The sequence below is a fragment of the Girardinichthys multiradiatus genome, chromosome 10 (assembly GCF_021462225.1).
Source record: "Girardinichthys multiradiatus isolate DD_20200921_A chromosome 10, DD_fGirMul_XY1, whole genome shotgun sequence".
NCBI classification, from domain to species: Eukaryota; Metazoa; Chordata; class Actinopteri; order Cyprinodontiformes; family Goodeidae; genus Girardinichthys; species Girardinichthys multiradiatus.
In genome coordinates, this window is record NC_061803.1 from 2,873,203 (window position 1) to 2,895,248 (window position 22,046).

Consider the following 22,046-nt stretch of genomic DNA (forward strand, 5'->3'; position numbering starts at 1 on the left):
TGATCCAGGAAACTGAGGGAAGGAGACTAAATAACTTAGAGAGAGCCACAACCCAAAGGCAAAGAGAGTCTAAACCGAAATGCACTAAGAGCAGAACACATGAAATAAGAAACTCAAAACAAATGAATAAACTGTATACGGCAAGACCTTAACAACAATAATACACAACCCAAAAATGATCCTTAGAATATAAACTCAAGGTTAGGGTTGGTTAGGGAAACCAACCACAAACACCCGAGGGTGGGTTTATTTGTACAGTGACATTAATGCACATGTAATTAAAAAAGCTTTACAGGAAAATAATGGAAAAGAAATACAGAGAATAAAATGCTAAAACACGACAGAAAAATGAACTGATAAAGTAATCTTTGACCATTATGGAAAGAATGCAATAATATTTTCAGTCCTAATTAAAAGGCAACCACAGTTTCTACACATCTCAGGTTTTCAGGCAGTTTATTCCAGAGCTGAGGAGCCTAAAAACAAAACACAGTTGGAGTTACATCTGATTACAAAGAACATCTGACTGATTACGTCCGACATGTTTTCAAACCTGCCCATCAACCACCAGAGCAAGCCAACAAAGATTCGTCCACTACCTAAGACATGTTTTGTTGGGGATCAAACACTCACTTCATTCAATTATGTTTAAATACCTTTTTGACTTTGATGCATAGTATTTTTTATTTTATTTTTGGTTGATATTCAATCTCTTCACGATGATATTATAGAATAACCAGAACAAATGGAGATTGATTATTTTATTTTTTAGCAGTGAATTAAACACAAGGACAGGTAGAACATTCCTCTCAAAGGAAATATGTAAATTAATTTATTCCAGTCAAGTTCTGATAACCTTCCTTCAATCTCTGTCATACAAGAAACCCTGATGGCGAAGTAAAGCAATCACATTTTTCCTTTGACTCTTCACCCAGACCAAGCAAGCAACCGAAGAGATCCAGGTCAAGTCCAAGGTCAGGATGAAGGAAAAAAATCACAACAGGAGGAATGTGATTGCTCAGTTCCTGAAACCAAATGATCTGACCTGGTGTTTCTGTCCTCATGAGAAATATGAGCAGATATCATATCGCTGCCTTCAGGTCTTACATGGTGTGGACCATCATGCGATGATGGCAGAACAGTTTCTTTCAGGTTATCGAACGAAAACAGGAGAGTCATAAATCATTCTGAAGGCAGAGCTCTGTGCTTTAACTGGCACAAAGGGTCAGAAACACACACCTATATGAGCGGCAGAGAGTGCATGTTTACTTTCTTCTTTCCTTTCCCATTTTTTTGCAGACAGCGGACTCTTGTCCCTGTTTTTACTTTTGCATGCCACCAACTTCCTCCGCCTCTGGCATATAAAGGATGCCCTTGTTTCCGCTGCATTCTCACATTTATCTCCAAGTTCTGTTAGTCTGTGTCCTAGTTGCACCAGAAACTATTAAGATGGAAAGGGTTTGCAAAGGCCTTTTTTATGCAGGATAAAACTGCTTAGGGTTTTAGTTTATTTCTGCTTTTATTGCAGGAGCATAATCTCAGTTTGTGTGCACATATTCAATAGGAAAAAAATCTGTATTAAAATAATTATTTTTACAAAAATCAGTGGTGCCAAACATATTGACCACCCTAACAATTTCTCTAAAACAAATGAAGCAATTATTAAATGCAAACGCTACAATTGTTGGTTTATCAGAGTCTCTGAGAACTTTTAATGATGACTTCTTGATTCCTTCAGGTAAAAAGAAAATGACATGGCATTTCTATTAGTTACTCTTCAAAACGGGAAAGACAAGTGAACACGCCAACAAGAAAATGGCTTCTTGAATCTCTGAAGCTCACTGTTATGGAAATCCATCAGATCTTTCATTGCCAGACTGATCTACTGCAATAAATGACATTCTCTTTATTGGTAAAATGCACTTCTGTGCTGTTCAGCTCAGTAACATGTCTGTTAGATGTTTGAGAAGTGAACATTGAGTTATAGTGATACAGAATATAGCCGCAATTCAAGCCATGAATAGAAAATATTACCTAGCAAATAGGAGGCATAGAGAAAAATCCCAGTTTCAAGATTTTATAAAAGTTTTGATTTCAAAAATACAAGAAACAGTGAAAGAATTTAGGCTAATACTCATAATATCCTTATAAGTATGAGCCGAAACAATAAAAAGAGTATACAAAGAAAATCCTGGAGGTAGTGGCAGCATCATGCTGTGGGACATGTATCTATAGCAGGGATAAGGATCAAACTTGAGACTATGGTTCACCTTCCGAACATTCAGCCAGAGTGACAATTGAATGGTTCAGATCCAAGCATATTCTTGTAATGTCCCAGTCAAAGTCCAGACCTAAATGCAACAGAGAACATGGCAATATAATGATTTTTAGTTCAACTCTCTTTTCTAAGATTTGAGCTGCCTTGATTCGACTCCACACAGCTGTAATTGCAGTGAAAGGTGGTGAGTCAGCGAGGCTGAAAATAAGTGAATGCCACAATTCTCAGATTTGTGTTTGTAAAAATATAACCAAATCCAAATAAAATACATTGAGGTTTGTGGCTGCAAGGTGGCAAAATGTGAAAAGGTTCAGTGAGTATGAATACTTTTGCAAAGTACTTTATATCAAGAACCAAAACTCCCACTGAGAGTGGACTCTTTTAAGTACCCTGGTGTTCACCTTAACAATAAACTGGACTGGAGCCACAACACTGATGTTCTTTACAGGAAGGGTCAGAGCAGAGTCTACCTGCTCGGGAGACTGAGATCTTTTTGGAGTGCAGGGGGTGCTCCTGAAGACCTGCAGCCGGCCACCAACAGCTGGGAGGAAACAGAAAGGACAGCTCTGTGCCATGATGTACCCAGTGCAGGTGGTGCAAGGCAGAAAAACTCATATAACAAGTATCGCCCACTCCATGCATGAAGCTGTTACAAAGCTGGAGAGCTCCTTCAGTGACATCTCAGGTCCTTCTGCCCAGCAGTTGTTAGACTTTCTAACCATCACTGTTTCCAATAAACTCAGTACATCCCTGCTATAATTAGCAGTTTTCTGCAGAACTGTGTAGAGCATAGTTTGTACATGCTTTAAATGATCTGACTCAGTTAAACATTTTTTAGAATCACAGCATATTTTTCATAACTGTACCGTTTTATTCTTACATTGTGCATTTTTCACTTTACTGAACAGCCTATCATGTTTTCTTATTGTTTTTCTTATTGCATATCTTAAGTGTATCTGCTATTTTAATGTCACTTTAAACAACCAGCGACGTTCAGATACGATCAAACCCTCAATCTTATCACCATTGTTTGGCTCCTGGCTTTTTTCCAATAGAAACATATTAATGAAACTAAAACAAAAACCTCCCAGTTTCTAAATACTTACAGAGTGATTTTCTGTCTCATTACATCCGGGCGTTTCAATAAAATCTTGACTCTAAAACTCACAACAGCAGCGAGGGAGAGCATCGGTTTTCAGGTTCCACGGTACTACGTTTCCCAGAATGCTACTGTTGAGGCTCGCTGATGACGCGAAAATGATGCGGCTGTAACCTTGTCTTGAGGTGCTGTTGACAGATGCGGACCCAGCGTTAAAACTATCTTTACTGGGTTTGGGTTTTCAGTGTTTTCATCAGCAGCGATGAGCAGATATATTCTACCGGTTTCTGTGTTCGGAACCGTGGCCGGATGCGCTGTTTTAATCAAGTGAGTAACTCCTGGTGATGTGACTGGAACTGCCAGGAATGTTTGGGACTTTATCCGCCCGCTCAGCTGACAGTCTGAGGAATATAAAAATAAAAAAATCACATTTTATCTCCTATAGGCTCTTTTTCTCTGAGTTCTAGCAGTACTAGAGGTTCCGGTGCAGAAACGAGCGGGTTCTCTCTCCTTTCAACATCAGCCCCATATCCTCCAATCAGAGATCGCCACAGCTTTGCCATGGAAAACATTATAATTCAGAACACCAAAGATTAACAGCATGAAAACATCTCAAAGCTACGACCCTGCGAAAAGTGTCAGCCTGATCTCTGCCAGTCCGTTAGAATCAATAAGTCATTTTATTAGAACCTGCTCTAAAAGCAACGCATCATTTCCCACTTGAAAGGAATCAAAGAACAGACGAGGAACAGAAATCAGAGCAATATCTAAGGCTTTGGGACTCCAGAGAACCACAGTGATTAACTTCAGTTATTTTTGTTATTTACAGCCACAAACCTCAGTGTTTTTCATTGGGACAACTACAGCTCTTTGGAGTATGGCTCTTAACAGTTTTGCACAGATAGAGTTACATTTGTTTGCCCTTTTTTCCAAAATAGCTCCAGTTCAGTCAGGTGGGCCACTAATTAACATTACAATGTATGTATTGACTTTAACTAGGCCATTCTAACACATGCATATCATTTGATATAAACCATCCATTGTATCTCCAGCTGTATGTTCAGGGTGGTTATCCTGCCGGAAGGTGAACCTCCACCCCAGTCTCAGGTCTTGTTCAGCCTCTAACAGGTTTTCCTCCAGGATTATCCTTGATTTAGCTCCATCCATCTTCACATCAACTCTGACCAGCTTCACTATGAGTGCTGGAAAAAAGCCACCCCACAGCATGATGCTGCCACCACCATATATCACTGCTGGGATTGAGAGGTCGGGGTAAAACTGCTAGAATGATTTCTTATAGTTTCGCCAGATTTGTTAATGACACCGCTAATAGTTTTCCTGTCAAATGATTTTCCTGCCCCAGTTGTGAATCTCTGCAGCTCCTCCAGAGTTACCATGGGCCTCATGAGTGACAAGTAAAGTCAACTGGTTGACTGGATTTTATTTTAGAGTGTAAGGGGTTGAATAGGGAAGCACTCCACACTTTTCAGCTATTAATTTGTAAAACAATTAGAAAACCATTTGTTCTTGGGTAGAGAAGATAAATTATAATTCCTTTTACAGGAACCATGTGACTGGAGGCCGGTGTCCCAGTAAAGCTACGATCAAAGGGAAGACCGTAGTGGTAACAGGAGCTAACACAGGCATCGGGAAGGAGACGGCCCGAGAACTGGCCACTAGAGGTCTGGAGTCTCCCAGTTCTTCTTCTTGTGGCTTTTTCCTAACCTCACTGACACGTTGTGTTCTGCATCTTCAGGGGGTCGAATCATTATGGGGTGCCGCGACATGGAGAAGTGCGAAACGGCGGCGAAAGAGATACGAGGAACAACCCTGAACCCTCATGTTTATGCTTGTCATCTGGACCTGGCCTCCATGAAGTCTATCCGAGAGTTTGCAGAGAGAATCAATCAAGGTGCTGGAGACACACGACAGAGTTTTCTCCGTGTTCATAATAATAAGGCAAACTTTGCAACAAATTCTCAGTTATCTTTTTTATTGTAGAGGAGAAGCGTGTGGACGTACTGATAAACAACGCAGGGGTCATGAGGTGTCCAGGCTGGAAGACGGAGGACGGCTTTGACATGCAGTTTGGGGTTAATCATTTAGGTACTTAGGCTGACTGATGAAATGTCCACATGTAGCCTTTGGCAAAGGTTTTCATCCCCCCTCAACATTTTCACAATGAAATCACAGAGCTCAGGGTATTTTATGTGACACCAGGTAGTTCTGAAGTGGTAAGAAAAAGAGAAATTGTTTTTCAAACATTTTATGCAGATACATATCTGAAAAGTGTGGCGTGCATTTGTACTCGGCCTCCCCTAACCAGAATCGCCTTTCACTACAGCTTTTTGGGGATATGCACATTAGAAACTGGAGTTTTTCTCTATTATTGCAGCTGATTCTCAATTGTATTTAGGTCTGAACTTTGACTGGGCCATTCTATAACATAAATATGCTTAGATCTAAACCTAAGGTTCTCAACCTGTGGTACAAGTACTACTGGTGGTCCTTCAGCTACATTTAGTGGTACTCAGAGGAAATGTAAGATAAATACAAAGCAAATTAGCCATAATAATTTAGGAATTTGGATTCCTGACCTCAGGGGATTTAACCTCCTTTTATTTGAATAGAAAACAACAGAAAAGGTCCAACTCCAGTTTTAGTGTATCTCTGGCTGTATGTTCAGGGTGGTTCTCCTGCTGGAAGGTGAACCTCCACCCCAGCCTCAGGTCTTCTGCAGCCTCTAACAGGTTTTCCTCCAGGATTGTCCTGGACTTAGCTCCATCCATCCTTCCATCAACTCTGACCAGAAGCTGGTCAGAGTTCTATCCCTGCCAGAGAAGAGCGTCCCCACAGCATGCTTCACTGTTGGGGTGGTGTGTTCAAACCTCTCAGGCTTTCTCCAACAGCTGTGTAGGTGGCTTCTGAAGGCAGTTAGTTGTACTGGATTTCATTTAGGGATATCATTGTGAAGTAAACTGAATGCATGCCACACTTTTCAGATTAGTTTGTAAAAAGAAAAATCATATGTATGCGCCATATTCTGTTGGTCTGTTACATCAAATCCCTATAAAACTAATTGAAATGTGTGTATATGGTGTGAATACTTTTGCAGGACACTGTAATCTTTGTTAGCTGTAACAGAGAAAAATACCTTCCATTTAGTTTCAAACTGTAAACTTATTCCAAGTTTTTGACTTGCTGCAGGCCACTTCTTGTTGACAAACCTCCTGCTGGAGAAGCTGAAAGAGTCAGCCCCCAGCAGAGTAATCAACCTGGCCTCACTCGCCCACATCGTTGGAAAGATCGACTTCGAGGATCTGAACTGGGATAGGAAGAAGTTCGACACGAAGCAGGCGTACTGTCAGAGCAAGCTCGCCAATGTTCTGTTCACCAGGGAGCTCGCGAGGCGGTTAAAAGGCGGGTCCGCTAGCTGCTGCCTATAAGTGAGCATGTGTGGGAGGGAGCTCGGCCTGCCTCCCTGCTTGTGATCAGCAGTTGAATGCATTGTTTTAAACAGTGGTTTGTACATGTGCATCTGTAACAGGCACTGGAGTGACGGTAAATGCTGTACACCCCGGAGTCGTAGCCACGGAGCTGGGGAGACACACCGGTCTGCACCAGTCACAGTTCTCCAGCTCTGTGCTCAGTGAGTTGTTACTGAACCGTTTATTTAGACAAGTTGGTAAATGCTCCCCGTATGCATATATAACAGCTGCCTCAAGCTGTACAGACTCTGATATGAAGGTTTGACAGATATTTTCTGATAATGTTTGGGATTGCGAAGGCATATGTGCTAAAAACTACATTTCCTGTTCTGTTGGGAAAACGTCAAAAACTTGCCACCGCTATTAAAAAATGTTACGTGGTTTTTGAATTTTTAGAGAAGAAAATCTGCAAGTGTGCCGTGCATTAGTTTTCAGAGACCTCTAAATAAAATTCAGTGCAACCAAATGCATTTAGAAATCTTGTAAATCACTCTATCAGATCTGAAAATGTGGGGTACCTTTCATTTTCTGCTGCAGTTACAGCTGCAAGTCTTTTGGGGTGTGTCTCTACTTTGCTTTGCACATCTAGAGACTGAAATCTTTTGCACATTATTCTTTGCAAAATAGCTCAGTCAGTCAAATTAGATAGGGTCTTGCCACAGGTTCTCAAATGAATTTAGCTCTGAGCTTTGACTAGGCCATTTTAAAACATGTATATGCTTTGATCTAAACCATGCATTGTATCTCTGACTGTATGTTTAGAGCAGACTGGAAGGTGAACCTCCACCCAGTCTCGGGTCTTCTGCAGCCTCTAACAGTTTCTTCCAGGATTGTCTTGGATTTAGCTCCATCCATCTTCCCATCAACTCTGACCAGCTTCCCTGTCCCTACTGGAGAAAAGCATCCCCACAGCATGGTGCTGCCACCACTGTGCTTCACCATAGAAATGGTGATATGCAGTGCGAATGTTTAAATTTCACATAGTGTTTCTTATGTAGATCTAAAACTTAAGTTTTGGTCTCATCAGAACAGAGCTCTTCTTCCACATGTTTGCAGCGCCAGCTACATGGCTGCAGCAAACTGCAAAAGGGACTTTCTTCTTGACACTCTTCATTAAAGACCACATTTTTGCCACTAATAGCTGTCAATGAATTGCCTTACCTCAGCTGTGGATCTCAAGTCACTGACTGGATGCAATCTGCTGGGTTTCCTTAGATAGAAAAACGTTTTATCCAATTTGAATAAAAAGCTAACTCCGACTGCACTGTTCAATTGTTAGGATTAATTGGAATGTATGAACCTGACTGTTGTGAAGAGCCTTGAGACGACATGTGTTGTGAATTGGCGCTATATAAATAAACTGAATTGAACTGAATTGAATTGAATCTCTGCAGCTCCTCCGGAGTTACCATGGGTCTCTGCTTTGTGATCGTCAGGCTATTGTTGCACTGCATTTTATGTATGTGTATCTGAGTAAAGAGGGATGAATAAAAAAGCATGCCACACTTTTCAGTTTACTCGTAAAACAATATGAAAACCTCAAAAGATTTTCCTTCCACTTTTTCCACTTCTCACCAGTTTCTACAGAACTACCATCTGAAATCCTTATAAAAACTGCTGACATTTGTGGTTAGAAGGTGACAAACTGAACAAGCTAGAGGTGTATGGATACTATTGGAAGCTACTATAAACCTTCTCCTCCTTCACAGGTCCCTTCTTCTCCATGCTGGTGAAGAGTCCTAAGCTGGGCGCCCAGCCCAGCGTCTTTCTGGCCGTGGCCGAGGAGATGGACGGGGTGACGGGGCAGTACTATGATGTGATGACTGAAAAGGAACCGGCACCCCAGGCCCTCGATGACGAGGCAGCTTGTCAGTTGTGGGAGGTCAGCAGCAGACTGGTGGGTCTGGAGGAAGGAGGACAACCGAGCCTGGCAAAGCCATCAGCAGACACTGAAAGCAAAGCTGGACTGACAGATCCAGCACAGACACTGGGACAAAACCCAGAACATGGCATCAGGACTGTTGGAGCTTAGAATAATTGATCAGGACCTGTTCCCAACTGCTACAAACACTTATATGTGTGAGGATATAAATGTGGACGTCTTTATAATAGCAGCCATTTCTTATTATGTCTTTGTTCCTGGGTAGGAACATTTGTTTGTCTCTGAGGAGAACATTGAGCTTGAACGTATGAAATATTTAGTCGTCTGAACTTATGAAAAAACGAACACAATACACCGTTGATTGCAGCAGAACTCTCAGGGATTTAAATCAATACACTGAATTGTCTCTTGTTTGCCTTGTAGCAGAAAGTTGACCAGTAAAGGATAAAGTCATGAAGCCGGTAAAAGTTCACTCTGCTAATGACGCATTCATGAAATTACTTCCATCAGATAACCTTATATGGCAGGAATTACACTTTCTATCTTAACCAGGCTCTAAAATGCTTTCAGTCTAACCTACACTACAAGCCAAAAGTGGAACAGTTTGTCACAAACTAAGTACACCCCTAACAAATCAAAATATAAATAGAATATTTAAAGCAAGGATTTAAACGGGGGGTACCCTCTATTTACCATGTGTTTGGGCGACAGTGGGCAACTACTGTGAGTGGGAAGAGTAGTTGCTGAAGGTTGTTGGTTTGATTCAAGCTTCCTCCTGCCACATGTCGATGTGCTCCTGTGCAAGGCACTGAGCCCCAAGTTGCCTAAAGATCTGTGTACGAATGTGTGACTTTACTGAGTGCAGCTCTGGTATAAATCGCTCAGCGTTACTATCATTCTCTTAATTTTGACAGATGTCCCACACCCAGTCTTTGATTACACGCCACAGCATGATGCTGCCACCATATTGTGCTCTGGGCTGGTGTGGTGTCTCAGGTTCAGCCTTAACGTTTTAGTCTGACTGGATCTGAGAGCCTTTTTCTGATGAATTTTTGCCATCTCCTCTTTCATGGAGAGGATGGCTTCATATGGTTCTGTTTGAGGGAACTTCTGACCACATTGACACCTTCATGAAGAATGCCATTTTCTGCAAAGGGTGTTGAGATGCTTGTCATGTGTTTTTTTACTATCCAACCCAAATCTGTACTTTTCCAAGGCTTTCTTTGACTTTGATGATTTTTCCTTTCTAATGCTGCTTTAATTGCACACACAGGTGGACTTTATCTAACAAAATTACTTCATCTCTGCAGGTAGCTGGCTCTACTGAATCATACAGGTCCTTCTAAAAAAATTAGCATATTGTGATAAAGTTCATTATTTTCCATAATGTCATGATGAAAATTTAACATTCATATATTTTAGATTCATTGCACACTAACTGAAATATTTCAGGTCTTTTATTGTCTTAATACGGATGATTTTGGCATACAGCTCATGAAAACCCAAAATTCCTATCTCACAAAATTAGCATATTTCATCCGACCAATAAAAGAAAAGTGTTTTTAATACAAAAAACGTCAACCTTCAAATAATCATGTACAGTTATGCACTCAATACTTGGTCGGGAATCCTTTTGCAGAAATGACTGCTTCAATGCGGCGTGGCATGGAGGCAATCAGCCTGTGGCACTGCTGAGGTCTTATGGAGGCCCAGGATGCTTCGATAGCGGCCTTTAGCTCATCCAGAGTGTTGGGTCTTGAGTCTCTCAACGTTCTCTTCACAATATCCCACAGATTCTCTATGGGGTTCAGGTCAGGAGAGTTGGCAGGCCAATTGAGCACAGTGATACCATGGTCAGTAAACCATTTACCAGTGGTTTTGGCACTGTGAGCAGGTGCCAGGTCGTGCTGAAAAATAAAATCTTCATCTCCATAAAGCTTTTCAGCAGATGGAAGCATGAAGTGCTCCAAAATCTCCTGATAGCTAGCTGCATTGACCCTGCCCTTGATAAAACACAGTGGACCAACACCAGCAGCTGACACGGCACCCCAGACCATCACTGACTGTGGGTACTTGACACTGGACTTCTGGCATTTTGGCATTTCCTTCTCCCCAGTCTTCCTCCAGACTCTGGCACCTTGATTTCTGAATGACATGCAGAATTTGCTTTCATCCGAAAAAAGTACTTTGGACCACTGAGCAACAGTCCAGTGCTGCTTCTCTGTAGCCCAGGTCAGGCGCTTCTGCCGCTGTTTCTGGTTCAAAAGTGGCTTGACCTGGGGAATGCGGCACCTGTAGCCCATTTCCTGCACACGCCTGTGCACGGTGGCTCTGGATGTTTCTACTCCAGACTCAGTCCACTGCTTCCGCAGGTCCCCCAAGGTCTGGAATCGGCCCTTCTCCACAATCTTCCTCAGGGTCCGGTCACCTCTTCTCGTTGTGCAGCGTTTTCTGCCACACTTTTTCCTTCCCACAGACTTCCCACTGAGGTGCCTTGATACAGCACTCTGGGAACAGCCTATTTGTTCAGAAATGTCTTTCTGTGTCTTACCCTCTTGCTTGAGGGTGTCAATAGTGGCCTTCTGGACAGCAGTCAGGTCGGCAGTCTTACCCATGATTGGGGTTTTGAGTGATGAACCAGGCTGGGAGTTTTAAAGGCCTCAGGAATCTTTTGCAGGTGTTTAGAGTTAACTCGTTGATTCAGATGATTAGGTTCATAGCTCGTTTAGAGACCCTTTTAATGATATGCTAATTTTGTGAGATAGGAATTTTGGGTTTTCATGAGCTGTATGCCAAAATCATCCGTATTAAGACAATAAAAGACCTGAAATATTTCAGTTAGTGTGCAATGAATCTAAAATATATGAATGTTAAATTTTCATCATGACATTATGGAAAATAATTAACTTTATCACAATATGCTAATATTTTGAGAAGGACCTGTATTTCACAGCGTTAACATTTATTGATTATAGTTTTGTTTCAAACTTTTTTTATTGTTCTAGTTCAGTCATCAATATTCTGTTTAGATTATTTGTAGAAATACAAATGTTGCCGTGGAAAAGCTTTAAGACAGTGAATTTGGTCTCACTACTTTGTTTTTAGAGACTCGTGGGGTCCTACATCTGTTTGCAAAGCAAAATCTGTCCAGATTCTGTAAAATAATGTAGACCTATAGCGCCACCTGTCTGCCAAACATTTATACGCTCATGGTTGAAAATAAATGAAACATGAAAACCTTAACTGTAGCAGATTTGTTTTACAAGTAAAATATATGTTTTTCACTAGTTTATGATTTTTTTAATTGGGTTCTTGATCATGTAACTGCTGATGTTTGGCTCCTGGTAGTCCATCATGGGAACCAGGAGGCACAGAAGACAAGAGGAAGGATGACTGAGAAGGAGAGAGCCTTAAAGTGCACAAGCTGATGAGTAGTTCCGCTCTGGAGGAAATTCAAAAACCAAATCCAGTTAGAGAAGTACTCATCTTCTATCCCTGATCCTCTTAGACGTGCACATCCCAGAACAAATTATTGGAGATATCCATTGCATAGAGATGTTTTTTCCAGGGGTAACTCCCAAAGCACAGATCAATAGGAGTTGCTCTGCACTAATGCAGACTGATGAGCATCGACCCTGCAACTGTACACCCTGGATCGTTTGGTCCGGTGTTAGTTTACCGGTGAAGACCGTCTCTGGTGCTGTTATAGAAGCTGATTGTTAATGGAGATGAAGGACGCTGTCTCCAAGTTTACTTCCTTCTGTCGACCCGTTGTTGCGATGTAGCATCTGATCTTCAAAATCTTTTGTATTCCCAAATCTTTTTAGCAATAAGCAGTATTAACCTGTTAATTGGTCTCTCTAAATTGCCCTTAGGTGTATGAATGAGTGTGTGTTTGGTTGTTTGTGTGTTGCCCTGCGATGGACTGGCGACCTGTTCAGGGTGAACCCCCCCCCCCCCATAGACTGCTGGAGATAGGCACCAGCTTCCATCGCGACCTTCTATGGAAGGAGCGGTATAAAAAATTACTGACCGACTGCTTTGTGTCATGTTAATGTTTCCCTACAAACCTCAGCAGAAGACGTGATGTTCCCTCACCAGACAGATGTATTGTAGGTACAGAGGATCTCAACCGTGTCCAGCTCCCTGTTCAAATATTAGGTTTTGGGGATTTTTAAAAGACAAGAACATGATAAATAATTTCCAAATCTTTAAATTGACATTTATGCTGCATAATTTAACTGACAAAAAGGAAATTTGCATTGTCTGGTTGATTTTGATTTCAGAATCACTTTGATTCTGACAAATAAAATTCATCTTCATCTTTGGCTTTCTACTTAGCTGCTTGTTCCTGGAATTATGCATCAAAGCATATTAATGGAAAGTTAAGTGGAAGGAAAAAGATGTGGTGCACAGATTGCTGCATTTTTGAGAGGTTTGAGAAGCAAAGCGCATTCAAGAGTTTTGGGGGATTCCCAAGGACTACAGCTGGAGTCAGAGCTTCAAGAGCAACCACACACAGATGGATCCAGGATATGAACCACAACTGTCACATCCAAACTGCCTAATGGTTCAGTGTGAAGTTTCCAGTGATAATTTGCCAGCTTTTGAGTGTACCACACTACTAAAGGTACCAATACCAGTTTTAATGACCATGCTATCACCAGCAACCTGGTCTGACTTCATAGAATATCTATGAGATGCTGTCAAGAGGAAGATGAGAGACACCAGAACCATCAACATGCACAGCTCGACGATGGCAGCTCGTCTGTGCACAGAACCTGGGCTTCCTGAACACATCAGCAGAACCACAGGCTGATTACCTTGATGCAATAATTCATGTTAAAGGAGTCCAGACCAAGTACTGAGACCATATACTGTACAGTTCATGGATATACAGTACTTTCGGCAGGCTCATATTACTGAGGAAAATCCTTTTTATAGGTCTTAATTTCTGAGAAACTGATGTTTTTGTTTTGATAAGCTATTAGCCATAGTGTGGCTTCAGTTTGCAAACTAAATTACTGAAATAAACATCAAGTTTATTCTAATTCACTGAGATGGACCTGAATGATCCCACATCTTCCCACCAGTTGCTTTTAATGAATAAATCTCTGCTGGGTTGTTACCACCTTATTTTATAGCTCATACTAACGAGTTCTAGTTGCAGATATTTGGTGTTTTATTGCTGCATTTTATTTGTTGCATGTGTTACTCTTTGTTACCAATCTCTCGTTGTGAGACATTTTGCAAGAAAAGACTCAATTACCCACAATGCATCAATGGAATGACGTTCGACAACATTCAACATCCAAGGTCCATGTTGTGCAGGAGCTCCTGCAGAGCCAGAGAGCTGACCTGCTGAAACTCGGATCGGGTTCTTTGGGTTTTAGTTCTGTTCCTCTTCACCGAAGCTGAACAGAATTTCTTTTAGGAGCTGAAAACCCAAAATCAGATTATTTCCGTCAACAACTAAACCGACCGCAGCGACTTTAACTGGACCCAAGTGAACCGTGTGAGTTAGATTCTCCTTGTCTAATTAAGTTTCATTTTTATGTAAAAATCTACAATAGAAACTAATTTTAAACCTCTAAGCGGCAGCAGTGTTTTCTTCCCAGTTTGCTTCTTTCAATCTCAAACTGGCTTACTGGAAACACCAATATACTGGAAACCTGAACACAGCAAAAACACATTCCAGTACTGTGGAAAAGTATTCATACCCCCTGAACTTGTACCACAGCTCCAGTCCTGGAGAGCTACCATCCTGCATCTTTTAGATGCTTTCTTTCTCCAACACACCAGAATCAAAAGAATGGCTCGTCACCAGACCTCTGAAGCACTGCTGATGAGGGAATTCAGCCATTTGATGCAGGTGTGTTAGACCAATAATGTCTCTAAGTTGCAGGGCAGTAGCTCTGAGGACTGGACTTGGAGATCCCTGATCTGAACCGTTCTACTGTAGCTCTGGCTGGAAGATGAACCTCCTCACTCTCATTGCAGCCTCCAGAAGGTTTTCCTCTAGGAATGTCCTGGATTTAGCTCAATCCATCTTCTAAACATCTCTGACCAGCTTCCCTGTTCCTGCTGAAGAAAAGCACCCCCCAAGTATAATACTGCCACCACTGTGGTTCACCATGGAGATTATGCAAACCATATATCATTTTCCTTCCACTTCACAATTTTGCACTCTAAAACATTAAAGTTTGTGGCTGTAACGCAAAAAAAGTTTAGAGGAATGTGAATACTTTGGAAAGCCGCAGCATCTACTGGATTTAGCATCTACTGAGATGAATGTGATTCCTTCCCTTTGTTTTCATCAGCATGGCAGAGCTCAGAAAAAGACAAGAGCTGCCTGAAGATGTCGGCTCAGATGACTGCTTGACTTCATACACACACGTCTACAGTCCAGATTTACTAAAGTAAGGGTCAAAAATGTGCAGTTTTTATCTATATTTGGGATTTCATTGCTTTACTCAGATAGACTCTGGATTTTGGTTATACTGCCTAAAGGGGATGGGATGTTCTTTTGTTTCAGAGATCAAGTTACTTTCATCACAGGAGGCGGATCTGGAATTGGACTTCGGATTGCTGAGATCTTCATGAGGTGATGGATTGCCTGTCTGTTGACTGATGATATGCAGAAAGGGGGCGCTAATGCCCATCTCTAGTGGTGGTGGTGGGGGCTATCTGCAGCAGTCATTGGGTGAGGGGGTGGGCGAGAACCCATGCATGCACAGGGACAACATGCAAATTCCATGCAGAAAGATCCGAGATCAGGATTTAAACCCGTGACCTTCTTGCTGCAAGGCAACAGTGCAGCTAACGGTGCCACCATGCAGCCCACGCAGCACATCATGTTCTCTCACTTGTTGCTTCAATGTTTCTACGTAGTGCAATAATTTGTTATTTTCTTTCTTCTCACAGACATGGCTGTGACACAGTGATTGCCAGCAGGAACTTGGACAAACTGAAAGAGGTTTTGCTATTATTTGCACAGTTCTGCTTCAGTATTATCTATGTGCCAAAGCTTTGTGTCAAAAACATAAAAAATGTCTTTCTAGGCAGCGGTAAAGCTGTCAGCTGTGTCAGGACGGCGCTGCCTCCCTCTGCGTATCGACGTGAGGCAGCCAGAGAGCATCGTAGCGGCTGTGGATGAGACGCTCAAAGAGTTCGGCCGCCTAGACATCCTTATCAACAGTATGTGACTTATTCTGCATCGCGTTTCTGGGACAGATCCTCCTGAATTCCCAAAAACTGAGATAATCTTAACACAGTGCAGGGAGCACCAAACAGTTCTCTGAGAAATGAGAGCAAAGGTCACATCTGAAAGGTTTCATTAGCAACGTTTCTCACACTCTAGCTCTATCTTCTGTCATTACACCTTTATTAGCTCTAAAGGCAGTTACTTTACCTATTGAACAAAATCCACACACCTCCATACATCGGCTGTATAAGAATCTCACAAAAAAATGGGGAAAAACCTTTTACTTGAATAATAACCAACGTCAAAAATCACAGGTGCCACAGCAACAGTCATCCCTTAATACTTTGCTTAACCCTCTCAGGCTAAACAGAAATGGGGACTTTCCCACATATTCATTTTTGCTTTATGCCAAACCTGAGACAGAAGTCCTGATGAAGTCCTTGTAACCATTTGTGATGGTGGGACAGAAAAGTCTTTTCTGGGATGTGAATCCAAGCAGCTGGCAGGCATGAAGATAGAATCTAATAGTTGTTGTCCTGTAGTTCTCTAACAGTGAGTTTGGACATTTTCTTTTAGCTTCCTCACCTTCATGTCCTCATAAAATCCACCCTTGTTTTTCACAGTTCCAGTTGTTTTAGACTTTTTAATCTGCTGATATGAGAAGGTTTGAATGTTTTCTTAAATGAGAAAAAACAGAATTGTAGCCTCCGCTCTAATTCATCATAAATGTGTTCAAGAAAGTTGAGGTCAGGACTTTGTGAAGGCCACACCTGCAGCCATGGAAGTGATTGGAACACCTAAACTCATTGAACTGGGGGTGGGACCCAATACTTTTTGCAATATAGTGTGTTTATAAATCAAGGAGACAGGAAGTCATGGTTCAGTATTCCAAACTTCACAACCACTCAGATCAACTTGTAACTGCTGTAGTTATGTTTATGGTTTAGCAATTATTAAGCATGCCAATTGTTCAGGTTGTGATTTAGTAAAACATTTCTAACTGTGGGATGTTTCCCACTGAAATAATGTACTCAAATCACACATCATTATCAGGGGTGCCAGTAAGTGTGAAGAGCACAGTAAAAATGAATTCACTTGTTCATGACTACTTTTAAAGTAAAATGAAACTTTTGCAAAGGAGTAATTACTATTCTTCTGCCACTTTTATTTTTCAAATACATAATAATTATTTGTGCTCAATGTAAAAATTGTTATTTACACAGATGCTGCTGGAAACTTCCTCTGTCCTGCTTCTGCACTCTCCTTCAATGCTTTCAAAACCGTTCTGGAGATAGACACCATGGGGACGTTCAACACTAGCAAGGTGGTTTATGACAAGTGGTTCAAGGTATGCGACTTCATCTGCCTTCCTTTAAATGCTTCACACATCATGTGCATGAAAACAGAGATATTTTTAATACTTACTGCAATTCAGAACCAAAATTGGTTTACATTTCACAAACATGCTCAGAGAAATCGTCTGGTTTCTGGAATCAACCTGTCGGAAACTAAAACATCCGATCTCATTCTGATCAGTGAAAACAACATATGTTAGTGCTAACAATTACACTTTGTTTGCTATTTTCAGTAGCAGTGAGGTGTTTAAATTGATTCTACGGCATGCCGTAGAATAGAATAGAATTCAACTTTATTGTCATTGCACATGTCGCAAGTACAAAGCATCAAAATGCAGTTTGCATCCATCCATGAACATGCTATAACTGTAAGTATAAGTATGTACAGGTTATGAATGTACAGACTATAAACAGAAGTAGATTATCTATACAATATATACATTAGTGGGTTGACAGATGAAAGTGCTGGTAAGTGGTGTTTAAGTCCATGTGTTATTAGTGTGTGTGTCAGGAGGCAGAGTTCAGGAATGTGACAGCTGTGGGGAAAAAGCTGTTCTGGTACCTGGTGGTCTTAGTCCGGAGGCCCCTGTAGCGCCTCCCAGAGAGCAGGAGGATGAAGAGTCTGTGTGCTGGGGGACCGGAATGCTTGATGATTTTCCCAGCCCTTTTTAGACACCGCTTCGTGTAGATGTCCTCTATAGCAGGAAGTGGTGCTCCAGTGATGTGTTGGGTGCCTTTCAACACCCTCTACAGCGCTTTCCGGTCTGAGGCAGAGCAAGTCCCGTACCAGACTTTGGATACAGTTGGCCAGGATGCTCTCGATGGTGCAGCGGTAGAAGTTCACCAGAATATCTAAGGAGAAGTGGTTCCTCCTCAGAGTCCTCAGAAAGAAGAGCCGCTGGTGAGCCTTCTTGACCAGCTTGGAGCAGCTGGTCGTCCAGGTGAGATCCTCAGAGATGTGGATACCCAGGAACTTGAGGCTGTTCACACGCTCCACCGCCATCCCTTTAATATGGATGGGTGGATGTGGGTCAGCGTTCCTCCTGAATCCACAATGAGCTCCGTAGTCTTCTCAACGTTAAGCAGCAGGTTATTGGTGTCGCACCATTCAGCCAGACAATCCACCTCCTCCCTATAGGAAGTCTCATCGTTATCTTTGATGAGGCCGATCACCGTGGTGTCATCTGCAAACTTAATGATGGTATTGAAACCATCGACAGGTTTGCAGTCGTGGGTGAGGAGGGAGTAGATGAAGGGACTCGTCACACAGCCTTTGAGGTGTGCTAGGACCAGCCGCTCGAAGCATTTTGTGATGATGGGGGTGAGGGCTACTGGACGGTAGTCATTGAGTCTTTATGGGTTAGAGTTTTTAGGTATCGGGACGATGGAGGTAGTTTTGAAGCACGTTGGTACCACAGTACAGGCCAAGGACACATTGAATATGTCCGTCAGCAATCCTGCCAGCTCCCCAGAACACGCTCTGAGAACACGTCCAAGGATGCCATCAGGACCCGCAGCCTTGTGGACTTTAATCCAAAGGCTAGACAGAGTACAGCAAAGCTGCTCTGTTTTATCCGTTTGTGGTGGATTTGAAAATGTTGGCAGCCTTTTGGAAATTTTAAAGTTAAGGTAAGGAGCTACATTCTCCAGGAGGTTTTTAATTATTTGTAAAACCCTGTTTTACAGCAATTGCTCACTCACAGTGCGGCAGTGTGTATCTGGTTCCAGATATAAATACTTTATGACGTTCACTGCGGGTTTAACTAGAAAAAAATGATTGGTATGCTGAATTGGCTAAAATCAGCGTCTGCAGGTCAGAGCTTTACAAAAATGATCAAAAATCTGCCACAAAATTCTGGTTCATCAAAGTTCCCCTTAATTTTACATCCACAACACATTAAAACATATATAATATTCAAATGCAAGAATTGCAGTATTTTCTAAATGACAAATAACATCTCATAAACAAAATAGTTTGTATAGTGCAGTTTTCAGTTGTAAATACTGTAAAACATTCTTTTAAATACTGTTTTTTCTGCTTTTGTTAGTTGTATTTTTGGTTGATTTCAGAAATTTTTGTTTCACTGTTATATATATATATATATATTGTTTGTTTTCTGGTTTGTGTGTTTCTCCATTGACAACTTTAGCAAAGTTGCTGCTAGAGGCCAGTGAACTTTCAACAAGGTAGACTCCCTGTACTGCTCACTCCTCACCAAAGGAGGGCAGTAAAGAGCTCGACGCCTGTAGAATAGGCTTGAAAGATCCACTTTGAAGTTCTGGAGCTGATGTTAACGAATGCCATTGTTTTTGTGGGTAGGATCATGGAGGTAACATAGTCAACATCTCTGCCACGCTTGCGTACCGAGGACAGGCCCTTCAGGTGCATGCTGGCTCTGCTAAAGCAGCAAATGGTGAGTTTTTACCATTTTCTGTACTGAATTGAACATAAATAATAGATGTCTGGATGTTTCACTTCTCTTGTGTTTTAGATGCCATGACAAAGCACCTGGCTGTAGAGTGGGGGCCCAGTGGAGTAAGGGTCAATGCTGTGGCCCCAGGACCAGTCTCTGGTACTGAGGGTTTTCGCAGACTTGGTAAACATTTAACACCATTAGATACATTCTCTTAGAGTATAACTTGGCATGCAATGAGTGGCTTTTCATTTTTTATTAAATACCTAGGTGGTTCTGGTGCCGAGGCTGCAGGTGCTTTTCAGTCCATTCCTTTGCAGCGAGCTGGCAACAAGACAGAGATAGCCCACTGCACTCTTTTCCTGGCCAGTCGAGCATCTTCCTACATGACCGGGGCCATCCTGGTGGCGGATGGCGGGGCGTGGTTGACCTCATCCAATGACGTCTCTGCGCTGTTGGGTATAGCCTCCTCTAAATCCGCTAAGCTCTGAGCAGGGGGCTCTCCTGTCCTCCTCCTGACCCAGGTGTGTAGGAGGAGGTACAGCTTGAGATCCTCAAGGAGGAACAGACTGACTGATAATGCTGTGTCTGATTTAGTCTGTTTTACATATAAACAGAAAGGTGAATATGTAGTAATTATGTGTATCGTATTCCTGCAGGTTACTGGTCACCTGACAAGAGAAAGGACAAGTGATCAAGAGAAATCAAGACCTTTCTGATGTAATGATGCAGTTTATGGACAGTGTTGGAGGTTTATTAGGCACACTGGTGCCTTATGTGTGTGTTGCTGGGATTCTAGTAGAACACAAATAAATAGTATCCATATGGTTTTTAAGTGCTGAAACAATTGATCTAAATGTGAATAAATATTTGAACCATTCCAGTGGTCAGTATTGTCAAACATCTCCCTTGCGGCCATGTTTATCACTTCAACTGTCTGCATTTATTCATCAATAAAAGCCTTTCTAATCAGTTGTAACTTAACACAACTTTCTTCATCCTTATTCTTCTCAGATTGTTGGATCATAACTGAAACTTATTGCAAATCCTGTTTCTGAAGTTAAGGATGGTAAATAAAAACCATCATAGGTATACATGACATCATTTAAAGCTTGAATTTAATTTAAATGGTACTTATTTAGCAGTTGATGGAAACTAGACATTTTTTAACTTAAGCACATGACAACAGTGTTTAACATTTGTACTTATTTGTATTAGTAAATCATTGTTTTTTGGTTACATCCTGTTTAATTTATATATACTTAAATTTAGCTTTTGACTTACTTTTATTCTGCTGCTTTGTTTTGTTGATTTATGGACTTAAAAAATCAAGCTACAGAATTAAATCAGGGGAAATCTTTATTAAAGTAAGATGGGATATAAAAGAAATTACTATTTACGTTCAGCTTTTGTTCAAGCTTGAAGCCTGTGAACAGAGCTTCAAAAATATTACTTTTATTAAACAGAAAAGCTAAAGTTGAGAAGCTTCGGTTTTAATACTATAAGGGTGCAGTACTGTTGGCAACCAGAAGGGGGTGCCCGAATGCTGTAAAAAGTACATCCAATAAAAAGTTTGTTTTATTTTTTTATCAGAAGTATTTTATTAACTAGTGTATTTCAGATATAACAATAATGACTTTTTGTTGATAGTTAAGGGCTTTACTATCCAACCTTAAACTGTGATCACTGTGATCTCTAAAAGGTCACCTAAAGGTCGAGGCATTATTTCCCTAAAGATACTATCCAGTTGTGATTTTTTTTGCAGCAGTTCTGCATCTTCTATATTATCAGAACATGAGAAAAGCGTTTTCAACGAAATGCATTGACTAGACCTTCTGGGGTTTTTTTTTATAGCAAACAGGTTCAAAATGATTGTTGAAGATCTTTGATGATTGAGTTTGCCCTGGTCATCTACAGACCACCTCCATGTCTTTTATTGTTCCCACATATTCCTGAAATCCATGCAATGTTCTCACATACAGCTCAGAAGTTTTGCATCAGCCATACAGAATACAAGTATACAACTTTTAAAGATGAATCTGATTAAAGATGTAAAAACAACTAGAAAAATACACATGACCTCAGAAGGGCTCCGGGTCAGTTATAATTTCTTTCACAAATCATTTTGTACTTAAACGTTTATTTTTTGTTAAAGGATTTCCATGAATTATGTAGATAAATGATGACACTAATGCTATAATGGAATTTCTTTCATTTATATTGTTATTTGAAAACTTTGTATTGCTCTATATCCCCTCTGATCAGCTGACCGATGTGATGTCACCAGAGGCATGTGTGAATGTTGGTTTGTTTTGACGAGGGTAGA

General features: G+C 41.2%; 2 protein-coding genes across 3 annotated transcripts; both read left to right on the forward strand.

Moving 5' to 3' along the window:
* Nucleotides 1–3,481: 3,481 nt before the first annotated feature.
* LOC124875196 (retinol dehydrogenase 13-like) lies at nucleotides 3,482–9,228 on the forward strand. Its single transcript, XM_047377186.1, has 7 exons — nucleotides 3,482–3,704; nucleotides 4,941–5,059; nucleotides 5,134–5,289; nucleotides 5,379–5,483; nucleotides 6,585–6,797; nucleotides 6,925–7,026; nucleotides 8,575–9,228. The coding sequence occupies exons 1-7, from the start codon at nucleotides 3,640–3,642 to the stop codon at nucleotides 8,895–8,897; spliced, it is 1,083 nt and encodes a 360-aa protein (XP_047233142.1). The 5' UTR covers nucleotides 3,482–3,639; the 3' UTR covers nucleotides 8,898–9,228.
* Nucleotides 9,229–14,045: 4,817 nt separating this feature from the next.
* Nucleotides 14,046–20,704, forward strand: decr2 (2,4-dienoyl CoA reductase 2, peroxisomal). Of its 2 annotated transcripts, none has more exons than XM_047376229.1 (10): nucleotides 14,046–14,262; nucleotides 15,068–15,166; nucleotides 15,283–15,351; nucleotides 15,672–15,723; nucleotides 15,809–15,944; nucleotides 17,175–17,299; nucleotides 19,627–19,720; nucleotides 19,799–19,903; nucleotides 19,991–20,244; nucleotides 20,380–20,704. In XM_047376229.1, exons 2-9 carry the CDS (start codon nucleotides 15,069–15,071, stop codon nucleotides 20,209–20,211), a joined length of 900 nt encoding a protein of 299 aa, XP_047232185.1. In that variant the 5' UTR covers nucleotides 14,046–14,262; nucleotide 15,068; the 3' UTR covers nucleotides 20,212–20,244; nucleotides 20,380–20,704. The 2 variants fall into 2 exon arrangements, with proteins under 2 accessions (XP_047232185.1, XP_047232184.1); XM_047376228.1 differs by having other exon boundaries at nucleotides 19,991–20,179.
* Nucleotides 20,705–22,046: the final 1,342 nt, after the last annotated feature.